This window comes from Saccopteryx bilineata, chromosome 2 (assembly GCF_036850765.1).
Source record: "Saccopteryx bilineata isolate mSacBil1 chromosome 2, mSacBil1_pri_phased_curated, whole genome shotgun sequence".
Classification (NCBI taxonomy): Eukaryota; Metazoa; Chordata; class Mammalia; order Chiroptera; family Emballonuridae; genus Saccopteryx; species Saccopteryx bilineata.
In genome coordinates, this window is record NC_089491.1 from 95,288,911 (window position 1) to 95,304,470 (window position 15,560).

The window sequence follows — 15,560 nt, forward strand, 5'->3', positions numbered from 1 at the left end:
TCGGGGTCTCGAACCTGGGTCCTCCGCCTCCCAGTCCTATGCTCTATCCACTGCACCACCGCCTGGTCAGGCCCAAGTATGCCTTTTGAGGCTAGATCATAAAAGACACTGTGGCTTCTACTTTGCTTTCTCTTGGGCTCCTCATTCCAGGTAAATCAAGCTATTATTTTGTGAGGGCACTTGGCCAGATTAACATGGCAAGGAATTGGTAGGCTCGTGCCAACTACCGGCAATATCTTGCCAGGCACGTGAAGAGCCCTGGACCAGTCAGCCCCAGTCAAGCCTTCAGAGGACTGCAGCCCAGGTGGATCCAGCACACCTGCCTAGAACAGCTACTTCTGGATACCTTCCTCATAGAAAATATCTGACAGAATGTTAATTATTGTTTTAAGTCACTACTGTTGGGGTAACACAGTAGCACAATAAACAGTAAGGAAGGAAGAAATCACTTATTAAAAGTGGATAAATAAAAAAATTATGTAGCAAGCAGAGATGTTAAGGTAAGGAAGTCCCATGTCTTAAGAAGCATCAGTAAAGAATGTGTTGGCATGCATTTGTGCATGTGTGTCCGTCTCTCTCCAGAAATCTTCCCGAAGGAGCAAAAAGCAATCTCACAGGAACAGTACAACACTGGATAGAGAATACTCGAGTAGTTAGTAGTGCTTTTCACAGTCATGGAACAAGGTTTTTTATTTGGGTTTGTTGTTGTTGTTGTTTTTGATGAACAATACTGTAGTCATTTCTAGGACTTCCACCACCCGTATTTTTAAAATTACCCTCGTTCTGCCCCCTGCCCCTGTGAAAACTTCTGACCCTGGATTACTTATCTATGTTTCAAATCCTGGCAGGGACTCAATTAGAGATGGCTGGATTAGTGGCTGAAACAAAAGAATAACAATTTGATCATTTATATTTTTAATTCTTACAATCATAATTAAATAAACACAACTGTTTAGACAAATGCTTATTTCAATTCTTATATAGAACATTTTGAAGCTTAATCTATGAGAGACTAAAACTTTACAAATCATCATATCTGACTCAAGAATAACACAGGGTATTTAAATTCCACAACAGACAGGGCAGCCTGATAAACCAGTAAACTACTTTCCAGTGTTCATGGAGAAATGTCACAATGTTTCCAGACTTAAATATTTTCACATCAGCCAGATGACATAGTCTTTCTTGTGCCAAGAACTTGACTGATCTTTCCTAAAAAATCACTCTCCATATTAACATAGAATGTTCATGAATCAGTGCAACTTGGAAATAAACTTAAAGAGCCAACTGCTGAATAAAAAAGGTGAGCAGGGGAAAACTATATAAAAAACAATTTTATATGAGAAAATAAGTAAATGAGGTAAAATCACTTTCACTGTTTCTGCACAAATACTAGTGAGGGAAAAAAATCCCTTAATCATTTAAAAAACAAGTCAGATGGCTCTACATTTCAGTAGTTATAATTTTTCAAATTGTTATTATTTTTATGTATGTAGTAGGTCGGCATACTGATCTTCAGTTTAGATAAAGGGAAACTCGTCGTCTGGAGTGGTGAACGCACTTCCCTCCCAAGGCCAGGCAGCTAATAGAGGTGGGGTACCTGCCCAGGGTAAAAGTGTACACAGACATACAACTATCTTAGCAGTAACAACATTTTTTAAAAGACAAAGCAAAAATCTTAACTTTTTAAAAATGAAATCTAATTTTTAAACATAGCAAAAACAAATTACTATTTATAAACACTCTGAGTTACATAAAGCTGGCAGGCTACTATTTTCTAACCTGTGGTGTTATCTGCTCACCCAAAACCACACTGCTTGTTATTGACAGAAGAGGGACTACTCAGGCCTTATTTATAGGCAAGAAACCACACTATCTAAAGCAAGTACTGAAACAAGAATGGGATCCAAAATTCCAGAGCTTAACAGATCTGCAACGAAATGTCACAAATGGTCAGAGGGCCATTTCTATTTTCACTAGGGTGAAAGGGGGGTAAAGTTGTGATGAACTGTGATGACCACAGCTGCTTCAACCACAGGGCCTTTCCTAGGGCAGAGCATGAGGGATCCTGTCCCCTCTCTGTGGATCTAATGCACTTCATGCAACCTGGTGCCTGATCCTATTTACAGCTGCCCAGTTGCTATCTGCCTTGCCTTTTACAATCAGAAAGGGGTTTGCCCAGGATGGATGTTGACGAAGACTTTGGCTGACCACCTAGTTCTGTTCTCCAGGTCTCTGTTGCCCAGACTGGGATGCTGCTTTTTTTTTTTTTTTAGTGAGGGGAGGGGAGATAGACTCCCGCACATGCCCCAACCAGGATCTACCCGACAACCCCATCTGGGGGCTGTTGCTTGAGTACTGAGATATTTTTAGCACCTAAGGCTGACACCCCCAGACCATGGAGCTATCCTCAGTGCCCAGGGCCACGCTTGAATAAAAAGAGCCACTGGATGAAGGGGGGGGAGGGGAAGCAGATGGTCCTTTCTCCTGTGTGCCCTGACTGGGAATTGAACCCAGGACGCCCATATGCCTGGTCAATGCTGTATCCATATAGCCACCAGCCAGGACCTAGACTGCTGCTTCTATATTGGATTCTTACCCACTGCTTCCTGGTCCTTTCCCCTCTGCTCCCCTTGTCTTAACTTCTCAAGTGATCCCTTTACCTACCAGCCACCTTAACCCAGCACTGACTACTCTGGGTCTAAGATAATTAAATCATTAAGAAAAAGTGAACCACAGGTTCAAAAGATCACTGTAAGAAATGATGACAGAATCATTTACAACATGGATGGACCTTCATAACATTATATTGAGTGAAATAAGTAAATCAGAGAAAGCTAAGAACTGTATGATTCCATACATAGGTGGGACACAAAGTTGAGACTCATAGACATAGACAGGGGTGCAGTGGTTAGCAGGGGGAAGGGAAGGATGGTGAGGGAGGGGGGTGGGAGGAAGGGGAAGGACTTAAAGAGAAAATATAGGGTGACAGAAGATGATTTGACTTTGGGTGATATACAGCACAATCGACTGGCCAAACGATGTGGAGAAGTTTTCTCTAAATCTCTGATTGACCAATGTAACCTTGTTAAATTTAATTCTCTAAATAAATAAATAAACAAACAAATAATCACCATTAAATATTTCATTAAGTCCCTGGGCTCTTATAACTGCTGAAGCAACCCCAAATTCATTCATTCATTCATGACCAGAAATTCCATACGCTAGGTTTAATGAGCACTTTCATGGAAAACTGTGGGGGGTATGATGTTCTCTGAGTCAGTTTCAAGATTACATAACCCTGAAACTGTCAGTCACCAGAAAGCTCAGTTCTCCTCTAAGATGTATTCATGTGTCCTCCTCTCATGGAAAATAGTGGAAATGTCAATTGGTTAAAAAGATGCTAAGTCACAAAAAAAAAAAATCTTAGTTCACAAGAAGTCACTGTGAAATGCCTGTAAGTAAACTTCATAGTAACTTTGAGGCAACTTCAAAAATGGACTGATTGAAAATATCTAAGAATCTTAGAAATGTTAGAACCCATACCACTGTCCATTCTGACAAGACTACATCAGCCAAGGCCCAGGTAACATCTGGAAATATCTACCACAATCATGCTCCAGAGTTCAGCATCAGGCCAAGAAAAGCCAAAAGGTGATTGATGTTCCACTTCCTTATCTTCCTGTTAACCTTTGTGTTTGAAAAGTCATACTAATTTAATACATAGAGGTAAATCAATCATTTCCAGCTGTAATCAGCCACACGTGAGAGCCTTGGAAAGACGACAATTAATTTCCTTTTGAGGTTATACAATAAGCAGCAGCAGTTAAGCAGCCTTTTTCTCTAAGAACTTGGCATCTGACCTCATGGCAAGAACAGGCCAGCCCCTCTCTGGGCCCCCTTTATATACAAAATGCTGGTTTTCTGTTCAGCCCTAGAGAGGAGTGGGGGTGAGGGCACCAATGCAACTTAGAATTCCATTAACAAACTGTTGAATTATTATATAACTAGAATTTAATTAGTGTCATAATTTGTAATATGTTTACAAGGCAAAACATTCTAAAGGCTATAAAAGTTGCTTTAAAAATAGTAGAACACTTTGAACAGGGAATTTAGTTACAATTATTTCTACCAGAGTAATCTAGGGAACATCAGAGGAAGGCAAATTTGCAAACCTCAGTTTGCTTTTGTCTTTTAAACTCAAAATGCTTTAACCACAGAAAAAGGTTAGAAACGGTGGTTGATTTCCCAGGCTAGCCCTCAAAAGTGAATTTAACCTACTGAAGACCTGAATACTGCATTATTATCTGGAGAAAAAACAAATACTGGACAGTAAGATAGAACCAAAGTTGATAACTATTAAGATAAAATGGTTAACTTTGTTGATTTTTAATATAAAAACCTGATTTAAGGTATAATAAAGGTAGACAGAACAGAAAAAGACAAAAAAAGTGGTATGAGTGAATGCTTCATTAGTGCAAGATACTCTATCTAAAATAAAATTAAAAGCTAACTCAGTCTGAACCTAAACTCTCTAAGCTTCATCCATTATACAACAGCCTCTTAAAAATTTTTAAGAGGCTTTAAATTTTTGCAACTAGAAATTAAGGTTTGCACCTACTAGTAAAACAGCATACCATCTCCATTAAAAGTATACGCAGAAAAATTTTAAAGTAAGAAAAAGGGAGTGACAATTATTTCTAAGATGAATCCTCGCCTTTTGCAATTGTGCTAAAAAACAAAACAAAAAATCACCTGTTCCCTAAATGTTAATAAATGTAACAGTTAATGTGACTGATACGCTTCATTTAATTTTTTAAATTTAAAAGCCCAGTTATAAGTTCAACTATTTCAAGGCTTCATTTTAATGTGCACTGTAACTAAAAAACAAATACCTGGCCATCCACCAAATGCAAATGCAGGAATGGTTACATTCATTTTTCTAACCCTATCCACCAATAATGTACATATATTTAATAAATTTCCAACTTCCTAACTGCTAAACAGATGTTGCTAAAAACAAATTGGTAAGCCTGATCAGGTGGTGGTGCAGTGGATACAGCATCAGCCTGAGATGCAGAAGACCCAGGTTTGAAGCCCCCAGGTTGCTGGCTTGAGTGTGGGATCACAGAAATGACCCCATGGTCAACTGCTTGAGCCCAAAGGTCGCTGACTTGAGCAAGGAGTCACTGGCTTATTCAGCTGGAGCCCCCCCCCCCCCCGCAAGGCACATATGAGAAAGCAATCAATGAACAAATAAGGTGCTGCAACAAAGAACTGATGCTTCTCATCTCTCTCCCTTCCTGTCTGTCTGTCCCTATCTGTCCCTCTGTCTCTGTCTTTCTTGCTAAGAAAAAAAAACAAATGGGTAAGTACTGCACATTTTTAAGATGATTAGCAAATGAGTTCAAAACCCACTGATACTGTTTAGATGATTTGAAAGCAGGTTATAAAATTTTGTTTTATAGCTATTAATATAACACTTTACTTTGAAGACTAAATACTGACGATTAAAGAGAAACAACCACTCATTTTGTCTTTTCAGTAGAAAGTTTGGTTTCAGTGTAAACAAAATGGATGAGGAAAAGCTCAATTCCCATAAAAGAAAGCTAGCTAAAAAATGAAGGATAATTAAAATAATTCTTAAAAACATTATACTGAAACCTTAATGAAATTACTGATCCAGTAATTTCTACTATCAATTGTTTAAAATACTAGCTGCACAGCTGATGGGGAACCAAATATATGACTACATGTAGTTCCTAAATAACACCACACAGTTAATAAAGCCATAAGTAGAAAACCATACACTGTAGGGATTTGATAGCACCCAATCCAGTGGTCATTTTTAGGACCATTAATAGTAACTTAGGTATATTTTTTCTAATGTAATATAAAATACATAACCTAATGCACAATTCTATAGATATAACTTCTAGCTCAGAAGAAATACAGACGACAAACAAGTTTTAAAATATCACAAGGAAAAAAGCAGAGCAATTCAAAAGGTGGAACATTCTACAAGGCAATAGGACTAGTCTCTTCAATAAATCAGTGTCAGCCAAAGGGACTGTGTATGAAAGAGACTAAGAACACAACGACCACTTGCGACCTACACCAGGTATTTAGCTTGAACATTTCGGATCAACTGAGGAGATGTGAATATCATCTGGGTACAAAGATGATAAAACGTATTAAAACAGAAGAACAAATCCTCACTGAAAAAAGCAGGTGATAAAACTGTATTAGTGAACATAAAGCACAGTATACACACATACATTTGCACATGTTCTGCTTCTATAAATATAAATGAGGGGGTTTTTTGTTTTCTGTTTTGTTTGTTTTTGTGTGACAGAGAGAGATAGATAGACAGGAAGGGAGAGAGATGAGAAGCACCAAAACTTTGTTTTGGCACCTTTGTTGTTCATTGATTTTCTTATTTGTGCCTTGACGGGGGGGGGGGGGGGGGGGGGGGGGGGGCTACAGCAGAACGAGTGACCCCTTGCTCAAGCCAGTGACCTTGGGCTCAAGCTGGTGAGCCTTGCTCAAACCAGATGAGCCCACTCAAGCCTACGACCTCGGGGTCTTGAACCTGGGTCCACTGCGCTACTGCCTGGTCAGGCTAAACAAGGTTTTTTTTAAAAAGAAAATTTTCTCAAATTTCTCAAGGTTACTCATATGGATTTTGTACATGACATTTTTTTACATCAAAATGACAAAGTAAGCCCTGGCCAGTTGGCTCAGCGGTAGAGCGTCGGCCTAGCGTGCGGAGGACTCGGGTTCGATTCCAGGCCAGGGCACATAGGAGAAGCGCCCATTTGCTTCTCCACCCCTCCGCCGTGCCTTCCTCTCTGTCTCTCTCTTCCCCTCCCGCAGCCAAGGCTCCATTGGAGCAAAGATGGCCCGGGTGCTGGGGATGGCTCTGTGGCCTCTGCCCCAGGCGCTAGAGTGGCTCTGGTCGCAACATGGTGACGCCCAGGATGGGCAGAGCATCGCCCCCTGGTGGGCAGAGCGTCGCCCCATGGTGGGGGTGCCGGGTGGATCCCGGTCGGGCGCATGCGGGAGTCTGTCTGACTGTCTCTCCCTGTTTCCAGCTTCAGAAATATGCAAAAAAAAAAAAAAGACAAAGTAGGCCCTGGCCAGTTGGTTCAGTGGTAGAGCATCGGCCTGGCGTGCGGAAGTCCCGGGTTCAATTCCCGGCCAAGGCACACAGGAGAGGCGCCCATCTGCTTCTCCACCCCTCCCCCTCTCCTTTCTCTCTGTCTCTCTCTTCCCCTCCTGCAGCCAAGGCTCCATTGGAGCAAAAGATGGCCCGGGTGCTGGGGATGGCTCCTTGGCCTCTGTCCCAGGCGCTAGAGTGGCTCTGGTTGCGACAGAGCGACACCCAGGATGAGCAGAGCATCACCCCTGGTGGGCATGCCGGGTGGATCCCGGTCGGGCGCATGCGGGAGTCCGTCTGACTGCCTCCCCATTTCCAGCTTCAGAAAAATACAAAAAAAAAAAAAAAAAAAGACAAAGTACACTTTCAAACTTTTATTTTCAAAATATTCTCCTAATCATGAATTTGTTGTAAAAAGAACTTACTTCCCACTCAAAATGTGATATCTGAAATGACAGGTTAAGTACTACCACCCCAAAACTCAAGCTAAGTTAATAGCTACTGACTATCACACAACAGAGTAGAAAACTTACTATTTCATAAAATGATATGGTTTAATCACTAAAACGCCTTACTACCTCCAAAATTCCTCAACAACTCTAGGAAAAGTTATCAAGGTTGAAAATCAACTTTTAAGGAAAGCCCACTCAACTCTCTCTACATATCTCTAATCAGAGGATTTATCTGACTTCAACCAGATCAAACCTTCACTTGCTCACTTTGATCTCTAATCTTTTGAGGTATTCAATTATATCTTGACAATCCTTTGCTACTATTCATAAATTTCCCTTTCTTAGATGTCGTCCTGCTCCCCTGCCTAGCATCTGACAGCTCCATGATCTCAATCTAGCTAGCCCTTCTTTCCTTAAAGCCATGAGTTGTGATCTTCCTGCCAAGCTGGCTTCAGGCTGAGCTGAGGAATGAACTCAAGTAGATGCCCAAATTGCTTACCTGGCACTTTCCTGACAAATCAAATCAGGGCTAACCAGACAGCATGAAATCCTGAAAGGATGTGTACATCTAAAGTATATTAAATCCCCCAAAATATTAACTTCTGCCTGCTATTAAAAAGCAACAACAGACCCAAAATGAAGTCACTGTTGCTAAGCCCCACCAAGACTTTTTCTTTGAATTGACTGGGGTGGTTAATAAAATTATATAGATTTTGGGTGTACAATTCTATAATACTTCATCTGTATATTGTATTGTGTGTTCACCACCCTAAGTCAAGTCTCCTTCCATCACCATGTATCCCCCTTCACCTTCTTTTCCATCTGGTAATCATCATACTATTGTGTATTTCTTTCTCTTTTTATTTTTGCTTTGCTTTCTGTTTAATCCAGGGGTCAGGAACCTTTTTGGCTGAGAGAGCCATGAACGCCACAAATTTTAAAATGTAATTCCGTGAGAGCCATACAACGACCCGAGTACGTTACGCATTATCCAATAAAAATTTGGTGGTGTCCCGGAGGACAGCTGTGATTGGCTCCAGCCACCCGCAACCATGAACATGAACTACCGTAGGAAATGAATGGATTGTAATACATGAGAATGTTTTATATTTTTAATATTATTTTTATTAAAGATCTATTTGCGAGCCAGATGCAGCCATCAAGAGCCACATCTGGCTCACGAGCCATAGATTCCCGACCCCTGGTTTAATCCCTTCACCTTTTTCACCCAGCCCGACAACCTCCTCCTCCCCACTCCCTCTGACCCACCAAGACTTAATATTAATACCTAACCTAGCTGCAGTTTTAGCCATCCCAGGAATGGAATTCTAAACCAAACAGTCTGGAACTTCCAGGTCATCATTAATGAAGTAATCAGCCTCAAAACACCCTATGCATTCCCCTACGGCAGTGGTTCTCAAAGTGTGTTCCAGGGCGCACTGGTGTGCCTTAGAAGATTTCCAGGTGCGCCCTATGGTATTCCAGAGAAATATGTGCCTGTTGGGGACCAAAAAACCAACACGGCTTTTGGAGTTTAAATTTTGGGGGGACAGAGGTGTGGGGAATTGGCTGTAAGCTGACAGTCTGCCCAACCCCCCACTTCACTTGCCTGATTAGGTTGCAAAAGGCTGTTAAACTGTGGTGCTGGATTGTTTACACTACCCCCCATGTTCCTGGAAAGACTGGAGGCAAGTTTCTTCTATCCCTTGTTTGGTGTAAAGTTAAGATTTGCTAATGGCCTCACTTTGCCCTATAAATAAAGCAAGATGAGGTTTTTGGGCATGCTTTGTTCTTGCCAGCAGCAATTACAGGGCCCTCCAGACCCTGTATTTTCTTAATTTCACACCGTTCCCACTCGGGACCTGGAATTACTAGCTACACTGGTTCGCAGCATGTGATATAAAAATAAATCTAGCCTGACCTGTGGTGGCACAGTGGATAAAGCGTCGACCTGGAAATGCTGAGGTTGCCGGTTCGAAACCCTGGGCTTGCCTGGTCAAGGCACATATGGGAGTTGATGCTTCCAACTCCTCCCCCCTTCTGTCTCTCTCTCCTCTCTCTCTGTCTCTCTCCTCTCTAAAAATGAATAAATAAATAAAAAACTTTTAAAAAATAAATAAATAAATCTAGTTACTCTATTATATATACCATTTCATTACGGAAATACCACTGTTTTTGTTAACACACCATTATTATATTTATTATTAACACATCATTATGTTATTTTTATTTACTTATTTTTAGATACTTTTTATTTATTCATTTGTATTAGAAAAACAGAGGAGAGAGGAGAGAAGGGGGGGAGAGAGAGAGAGAGAGAGAGAGAAGAGATAGAACAGGGGGAGGAGCAGGAAGCATCAACTTTCATATGTGCCTTGACCAGGCAAGCCTAAGGTTTCGAACCGGCAACCTCAGCATTCCAGGCTGACACTTTATCCACTGCACCACCACAGGTCAGGCTTTTTATATTATTTTTAGATAAATATACCCAAATAAAATAGATTTCTCAAAAAGAAGCATGATATTGAAGAGTCCGATTCTGGAAGTGAGCAAAAGTTAAGTATAAATAAAGTAGGACTTGGCCCTGGCCAGTTGGCTCAGTGGTAGAGCGTCGGCCTGGGATGCAGGAGTCCCAGGTTCAATTCCTGGCCAGGGCACACAGGAGAGGAGCCCATCTGCTTCTCCACCCCTCCCCCTCTCCTTCCTCTCTGTCTCTCTCTTCCCCTCCCGCAGCCAAGGCTCCATTGGAGCAGAGTTGGCCCGGGCGCTGAGGATGGCTCTATGGCCTCTGCCTCAGGTGCTAGAATGGCTCTGGTTGCAACAGAGCAACACCCCGGATGGGCAGAGCATCGCCCCCTGGTGGGCATGCCGGATGGATCCTGGTCGGGCGCATGTGGGAGTCTGACTGCCTCCCTGTTTCCAACTTCAGAAAAATACAAAAAAAAAAAAAAAATAGGACTTGAAGGCTGAAAGGCAGAATTTAATTTATAGCATTTTCCATCGGTTAACACTGAATAATACAACTGGATTAGAAACTCATTCATGGAAGCTTCAAGTGATTTTGGTTTAACATTAACAGAAGAACTGGTAGCTATATCCACTGATCGTGGATTGATGATTAAAAATAAGGAATTGGGCCCTGGCCGGTTGGCTCAGAGGTAGAGCGTCGGCCTAGCGTGCGGAGGACCCGGGTTCGATTCCGGCCAGGGCACACAGGAGAAGCGCCCATTTGCTTCTCCACCCCTCCGCCACGCTTTCCTCTCTGTCTCTCTCTTCCCCTTCCGCAGCCAAGACTCCATTGGAGCAAAGATGGCCCGGGCGCTGGGGATGGCTCTGTGGCCTCTGCCCCAGGCTCTAGAGTGGCTCTGGTCGCAACATGGCGACGCCCAGGATGGGCAGAGCATCGCCCCCTGGTGGGCAGAGCGTCACCCCTGGTGGGCGTGCCGGGTGGATCCCGGTCGGGCGCATGCGGGAGTCTGTCTGACTGTCTCTCCCTGTTTCCAGCTTCAGAAAAATTAAAAAAAAAAAAAGTAAATTAAAGCTGATTCTTATAAAAAAAAATTAAAAAAAAAAAAAGGAATTGTCTCTTGAAGCCTTTTAGATTTCTATAAAAGAAGAATATGTGGCATATCTAAAAACAACTTTGAACATTTTACAATTTTCAACATCCTATTTATGTGAATTAGGATTTTCTACCCTCAACAAAATTAAGAGTAAAAAAGAGAGGAATTCTTCAACGTATTAACGAGGAAATGAGAGTTTGCCTTTCAAATATATGCCCAAACATTGAAGAAATCGCTAGGACACATCATGTTTCTCATAAACACAAGAATGCAAAAACTTAACACATTTGCACCAGGACCTGCTGAATTTACTAAATTGTACTAAGAATGTATCTATATATATAAAAAAGTAACTTTGTCATTTTTTAATTTTTTAACCCCTTTTTTACAAATTCTAAAAAGCATAACTCAAAAAATGTAACATAAAAATGTTTTTTAATGTCAATAAATTTAATTTTGTATTTATTTCATTTAATTACCATAAAAGCATGCTTGGACTTTATATTTTTTTTAATATTTGACTTAATTATTATAACATATTTCTCGGAAATTTGTATATAGTGCACCTACAATTTGTAAGATTTTAAATGCACCCTGACTTCAAAAACTTTGAGAACCACTGCTCTAAGGAAAGGTGACTTTGCCTGAAATAATCCCCTTATAACTTCCTGTCTGCCCTTCTTTATATTTATAAAAGCCGTTTCTTTTTTTACAGCTCCGGGACCACCCTGGGCACAGCTTCATGTGTTCTCTCAGAAACACGTTCTCTTTGACGAACTGCTTCTGCAGCCAGTGTTCTCTGGAACACTGTGAAGACCTACTGTCATACCGATGGTCATTTCTCCAGCATTCCCTCTAACGTGTTATTGTAGGAGGAGACTGCAAGTGGCAAAGCCCTTTGCGCAGTTTGAGGCTTAGCAAAAGCTAAATTCTCCCCCCCACCACCACTTCCATATTGGCTAAGCTGAGTATTTGCACTCATCCCATCTTCCCACTTCACTTCCTTGCTTAAGTTGCTAGAAGCAATTTACATGCCCTTCCTCTCACTCCTTGTTCAAATGTTAGTTGATTTCAGTTGGTGGGGGATTCCTGTTTATGCTTCAGATATGTGACTTTGTATCAGAGACTTCCTTATTTGAATATGGCTATATAATAAAGCAAACCAGGAACTGTTTTTGCGCTCTGACTTGCCATCAGATTGCAGAGGTTTCCCAATCCCATCCTTTTTCTCTTTAAATCTATTTTCTTCATTCTGCATTACTCTCCCTCAGGACCTGGAATAACTAGCCGCACTGGTCCAAGGCATGTTACAAACCCCAAGAACTCTGGCTGTCCCCTTTTTCTGTGAAGCTGTCATTATTTACTCTAATCACGGAGTTCTTCTCCCCAGTATCTGGCCAAGGAATGAGAGCAAGTACTCTAGTTAAAATGGCCCCTCCTCATACCCTTTTTCTTGGGACCTTGCTTCGGCTCCTTTCCCCCTAAGGAATTTTGCAGCTTAGCAGAAAAGATGGGAAAAAACTAAACACTACCACAGCTGGATAAGCTTAAGAAATCAAATTTTAATAAACATAGTACTTTCTCAACTACTTCTGTGAACACAAATTGAAAAACAAAACCAAGAAGGTCTTAATATATTGTTGTTCAGGCCCTGGCCGGTTGGCTCAGCGGTAGAGCATCGGCCTAGCGTGCGGAGGACCCGGGTTCGATTCCGGCCAGGGCACACAGGAGAAGCGCCCATTTGCTTCTCCACCCCTCCGCCGCGCTTTCCTCTCTGTCTCTCTCTTCCCCTCCCGCAGCCAAGGCTCCATTGGAGCAAAGATGGCCCGGGCGCTGGGGATGGCTCTGCGGCCTCTGCCTCAGGCGCTAGAGTGGCTCTGGTCGCAACATGGCGACGCCCAGGATGGGCAGAGCATCGCCCCCTGGTGGGCAGAGCGTCACCCCTGGTGGGCGTGCCGGGTGGATCCCGGTCGGGCGCATGCGGGAGTCTGTCTGACTGTCTCTCCCTGTTTCCAGCTTCAGAAAAATGAAAAAAAAAAAAAAAATGAAAAAAAAAAATATATATATTGTTGTTCAAGATACACCTTAGACATAGAAAAAGAAATTATTAAATTTTGAGGTGAAATTTTAACTACAGTAAGTCTCCAAGTTACAAACACCTGACTTACATAGAACTCGTATTTATGAACAGTCCATAAGGGCTACTGGTAATCAACTGCAGTTGGACATCAGTGAAAATGATATCACAGAGTTACCCAACACCCATGGCAAAGAAGTGACCACTGAAGACTTTATGGAACTAGAGCAGCTGATGATAGTGTTTAGAGAAGAAAACAGGGACCTACAAACTCCAGAAACAAAAAAGTTTTCTACAAGAGTTAGCTGATGCTTTTCGTCTCACTGAAACAGAAATGGAAAGTTAGAAAAGCAAGATCCTGACACAGAGAGGTTCACCAAAGTTTACCGCGCCCAAAGCGTGAGATGCTACAGGGCCATTTATGATGAGAAAAAGAAAAGCTTAGTACAAACCACCCTCAATGTCTACTTTAAGAAACTAAGAAACTGAGACTCTAGCAGCAGAATCAAACCCTGACTCTCTAACACCAGTCCCACCCTCTCCAACAATTTCACCATTTTCTGCATCATCCAAGCTTGTTTAAGGTTGTATTGGAAAATGTTTAAGTACTTGTATGCACAGAAAGGTGAAAATTAATACTACATTAAGACAAACATCTAAGTTGCATTTAATAAGTTAAATGTACCGGTTCCAACTTACATACAAATTCAACCTAAGTACAAACCTATAGAATCTGTGTCGTTCATAACCTGACTGCCTGCAGTACCACCATTTTTTATCTAATCAATGCAAGTTCCAGATTATCAAACTGTATGTCAGAAAAGATATTCAGGTTAAAAAGGGAGGAAGCATGACAGAAAAGTTACAAGCTGGGAAGAAAGAAATCATCTCAGGGACAAATACAACCCCCCTTTTTTAATCTAGGAGAGTAACTATTACAACGATGATGTAGGAGTGGAAGAATAGCCATTCGCTCTTGCACTCCCGAGGGAGCAGCCTGCTTCCAAACCACCAGAAAGATGAGAGACGCTGCTTGGGAGAAGCGCTCAGCTGACTCAGGAACAACTAGTGTTTAGCTAGTCCTGGCAATGAATGCACTGGGCACTAGAGGAAAACTTGACTAAAAAACAAACAAACCAAAACACATATATCTTCCATGATATTCACAAATATATAAAATTCATCACTGCTGTGTAAACACTGGCTATTCCAAAACATACTTGCAGTGGCCCAAAGAGACCAACCACCCAATGCTATATGTAATCTATGTAGTTAGTATGTTACCTATGTTCCTACGATACTGACATACCATGTCCTCCTACTAGATATTTGATGAGAATGAAGATGATCTTAGAATCACACCTTCATTAGGAAAAAAATGGTTTATATTTAAATTAGAAAGCACTCTTACCTCATGTAGTGCACTCAGATCATTTTTTTAAATCAAGTATTGGTCTTGACTCTACTTTTACAAGTCCACTAAATGGATCATGAGTTAATAACAACACAGCTTTGAGGATATTATTTTCTAACCTTAAATGCCATAACATATAAAGGTTTTCATGCTAGCTGGTATTTTTTAAATGGACCTTTTTGAAGCAGTTTTAGGTTCACAGCAAAATGAGCAGAAAGTACAGAGATCTTCCATATGCCCCCCTCCCCACATATGCACAGCCTTCCCAAGTTGGTCAATTTTTAAAAAGCAAAACATGTTTCTCTGGGGAAAAAAAAATCAAGATACTATCTTAGAAAAAAAATCATTTCAAATGTTCAACATCAAATGTAAAGTACCACTGTCGTTCCCATTCCTCACTCACCCAGACGCTGGAAAGCGGCTCCATACTCACCATGTAGCATCCCACAAGGAAAGCGGCGTTGGCTTGTTTTCTCTCATCAGAGCCAGTAAAATGAACAATTCTCTTCCTTATCATTGTAAGGGACTGCATAAAGATATGCAACAGTTAGTATTTTGTTTTTAATATCAAGTTTTCTAAAATTTTATTTTGCAATGAAGATAAATGCCAAATCTCAGCATTCTTATGAGCAAGATCTATAAAAGTATTAACTCTGATGTCCCAAAGTATCATGTACCTTTCCATAAAAGCCACATCCATGGATTAGAAGGAATGCACAGTTACAGGAGGGAAAGAGGTCGGAACAGAGGTGTGAAGTACAGATAAGAACAGATAAGAAGCTGGAAGGGGGCAGGGCATTTCTTTCATTTTCCTACTGTTTGACGTTTTAAGAAAAATCTTTTTCCAAAACCTTTAAATGAAAATAAAATGGTACATGAAAATGGGCAAAAAATA

The 15,560-nt window shown here is 41.3% G+C and overlaps 1 protein-coding gene and 1 non-coding gene across 12 annotated transcripts in view; one reads left to right on the forward strand and one right to left on the reverse strand.

The window, feature by feature from the left end:
- The window catches only part of CDC14B (cell division cycle 14B), a 117,643-nt gene that overhangs the window by 56,626 nt on the left and 45,457 nt on the right, over positions 1-15,560 (reverse strand). For all 11 annotated transcript variants that reach the window (XM_066257406.1, XM_066257405.1, XM_066257401.1 and 8 more), the window contains exon 4: positions 15,099-15,191. In XM_066257406.1, coding sequence (XP_066113503.1) covers positions 15,099-15,191 — 93 coding nt within the window. The remainder of the gene's footprint in view (positions 1-15,098; positions 15,192-15,560) is intronic.
- On the forward strand, positions 10,193-10,268 carry TRNAP-GGG (transfer RNA proline (anticodon GGG)). The gene has a single exon. It is a non-coding gene; the product is annotated as a tRNA-Pro (tRNA).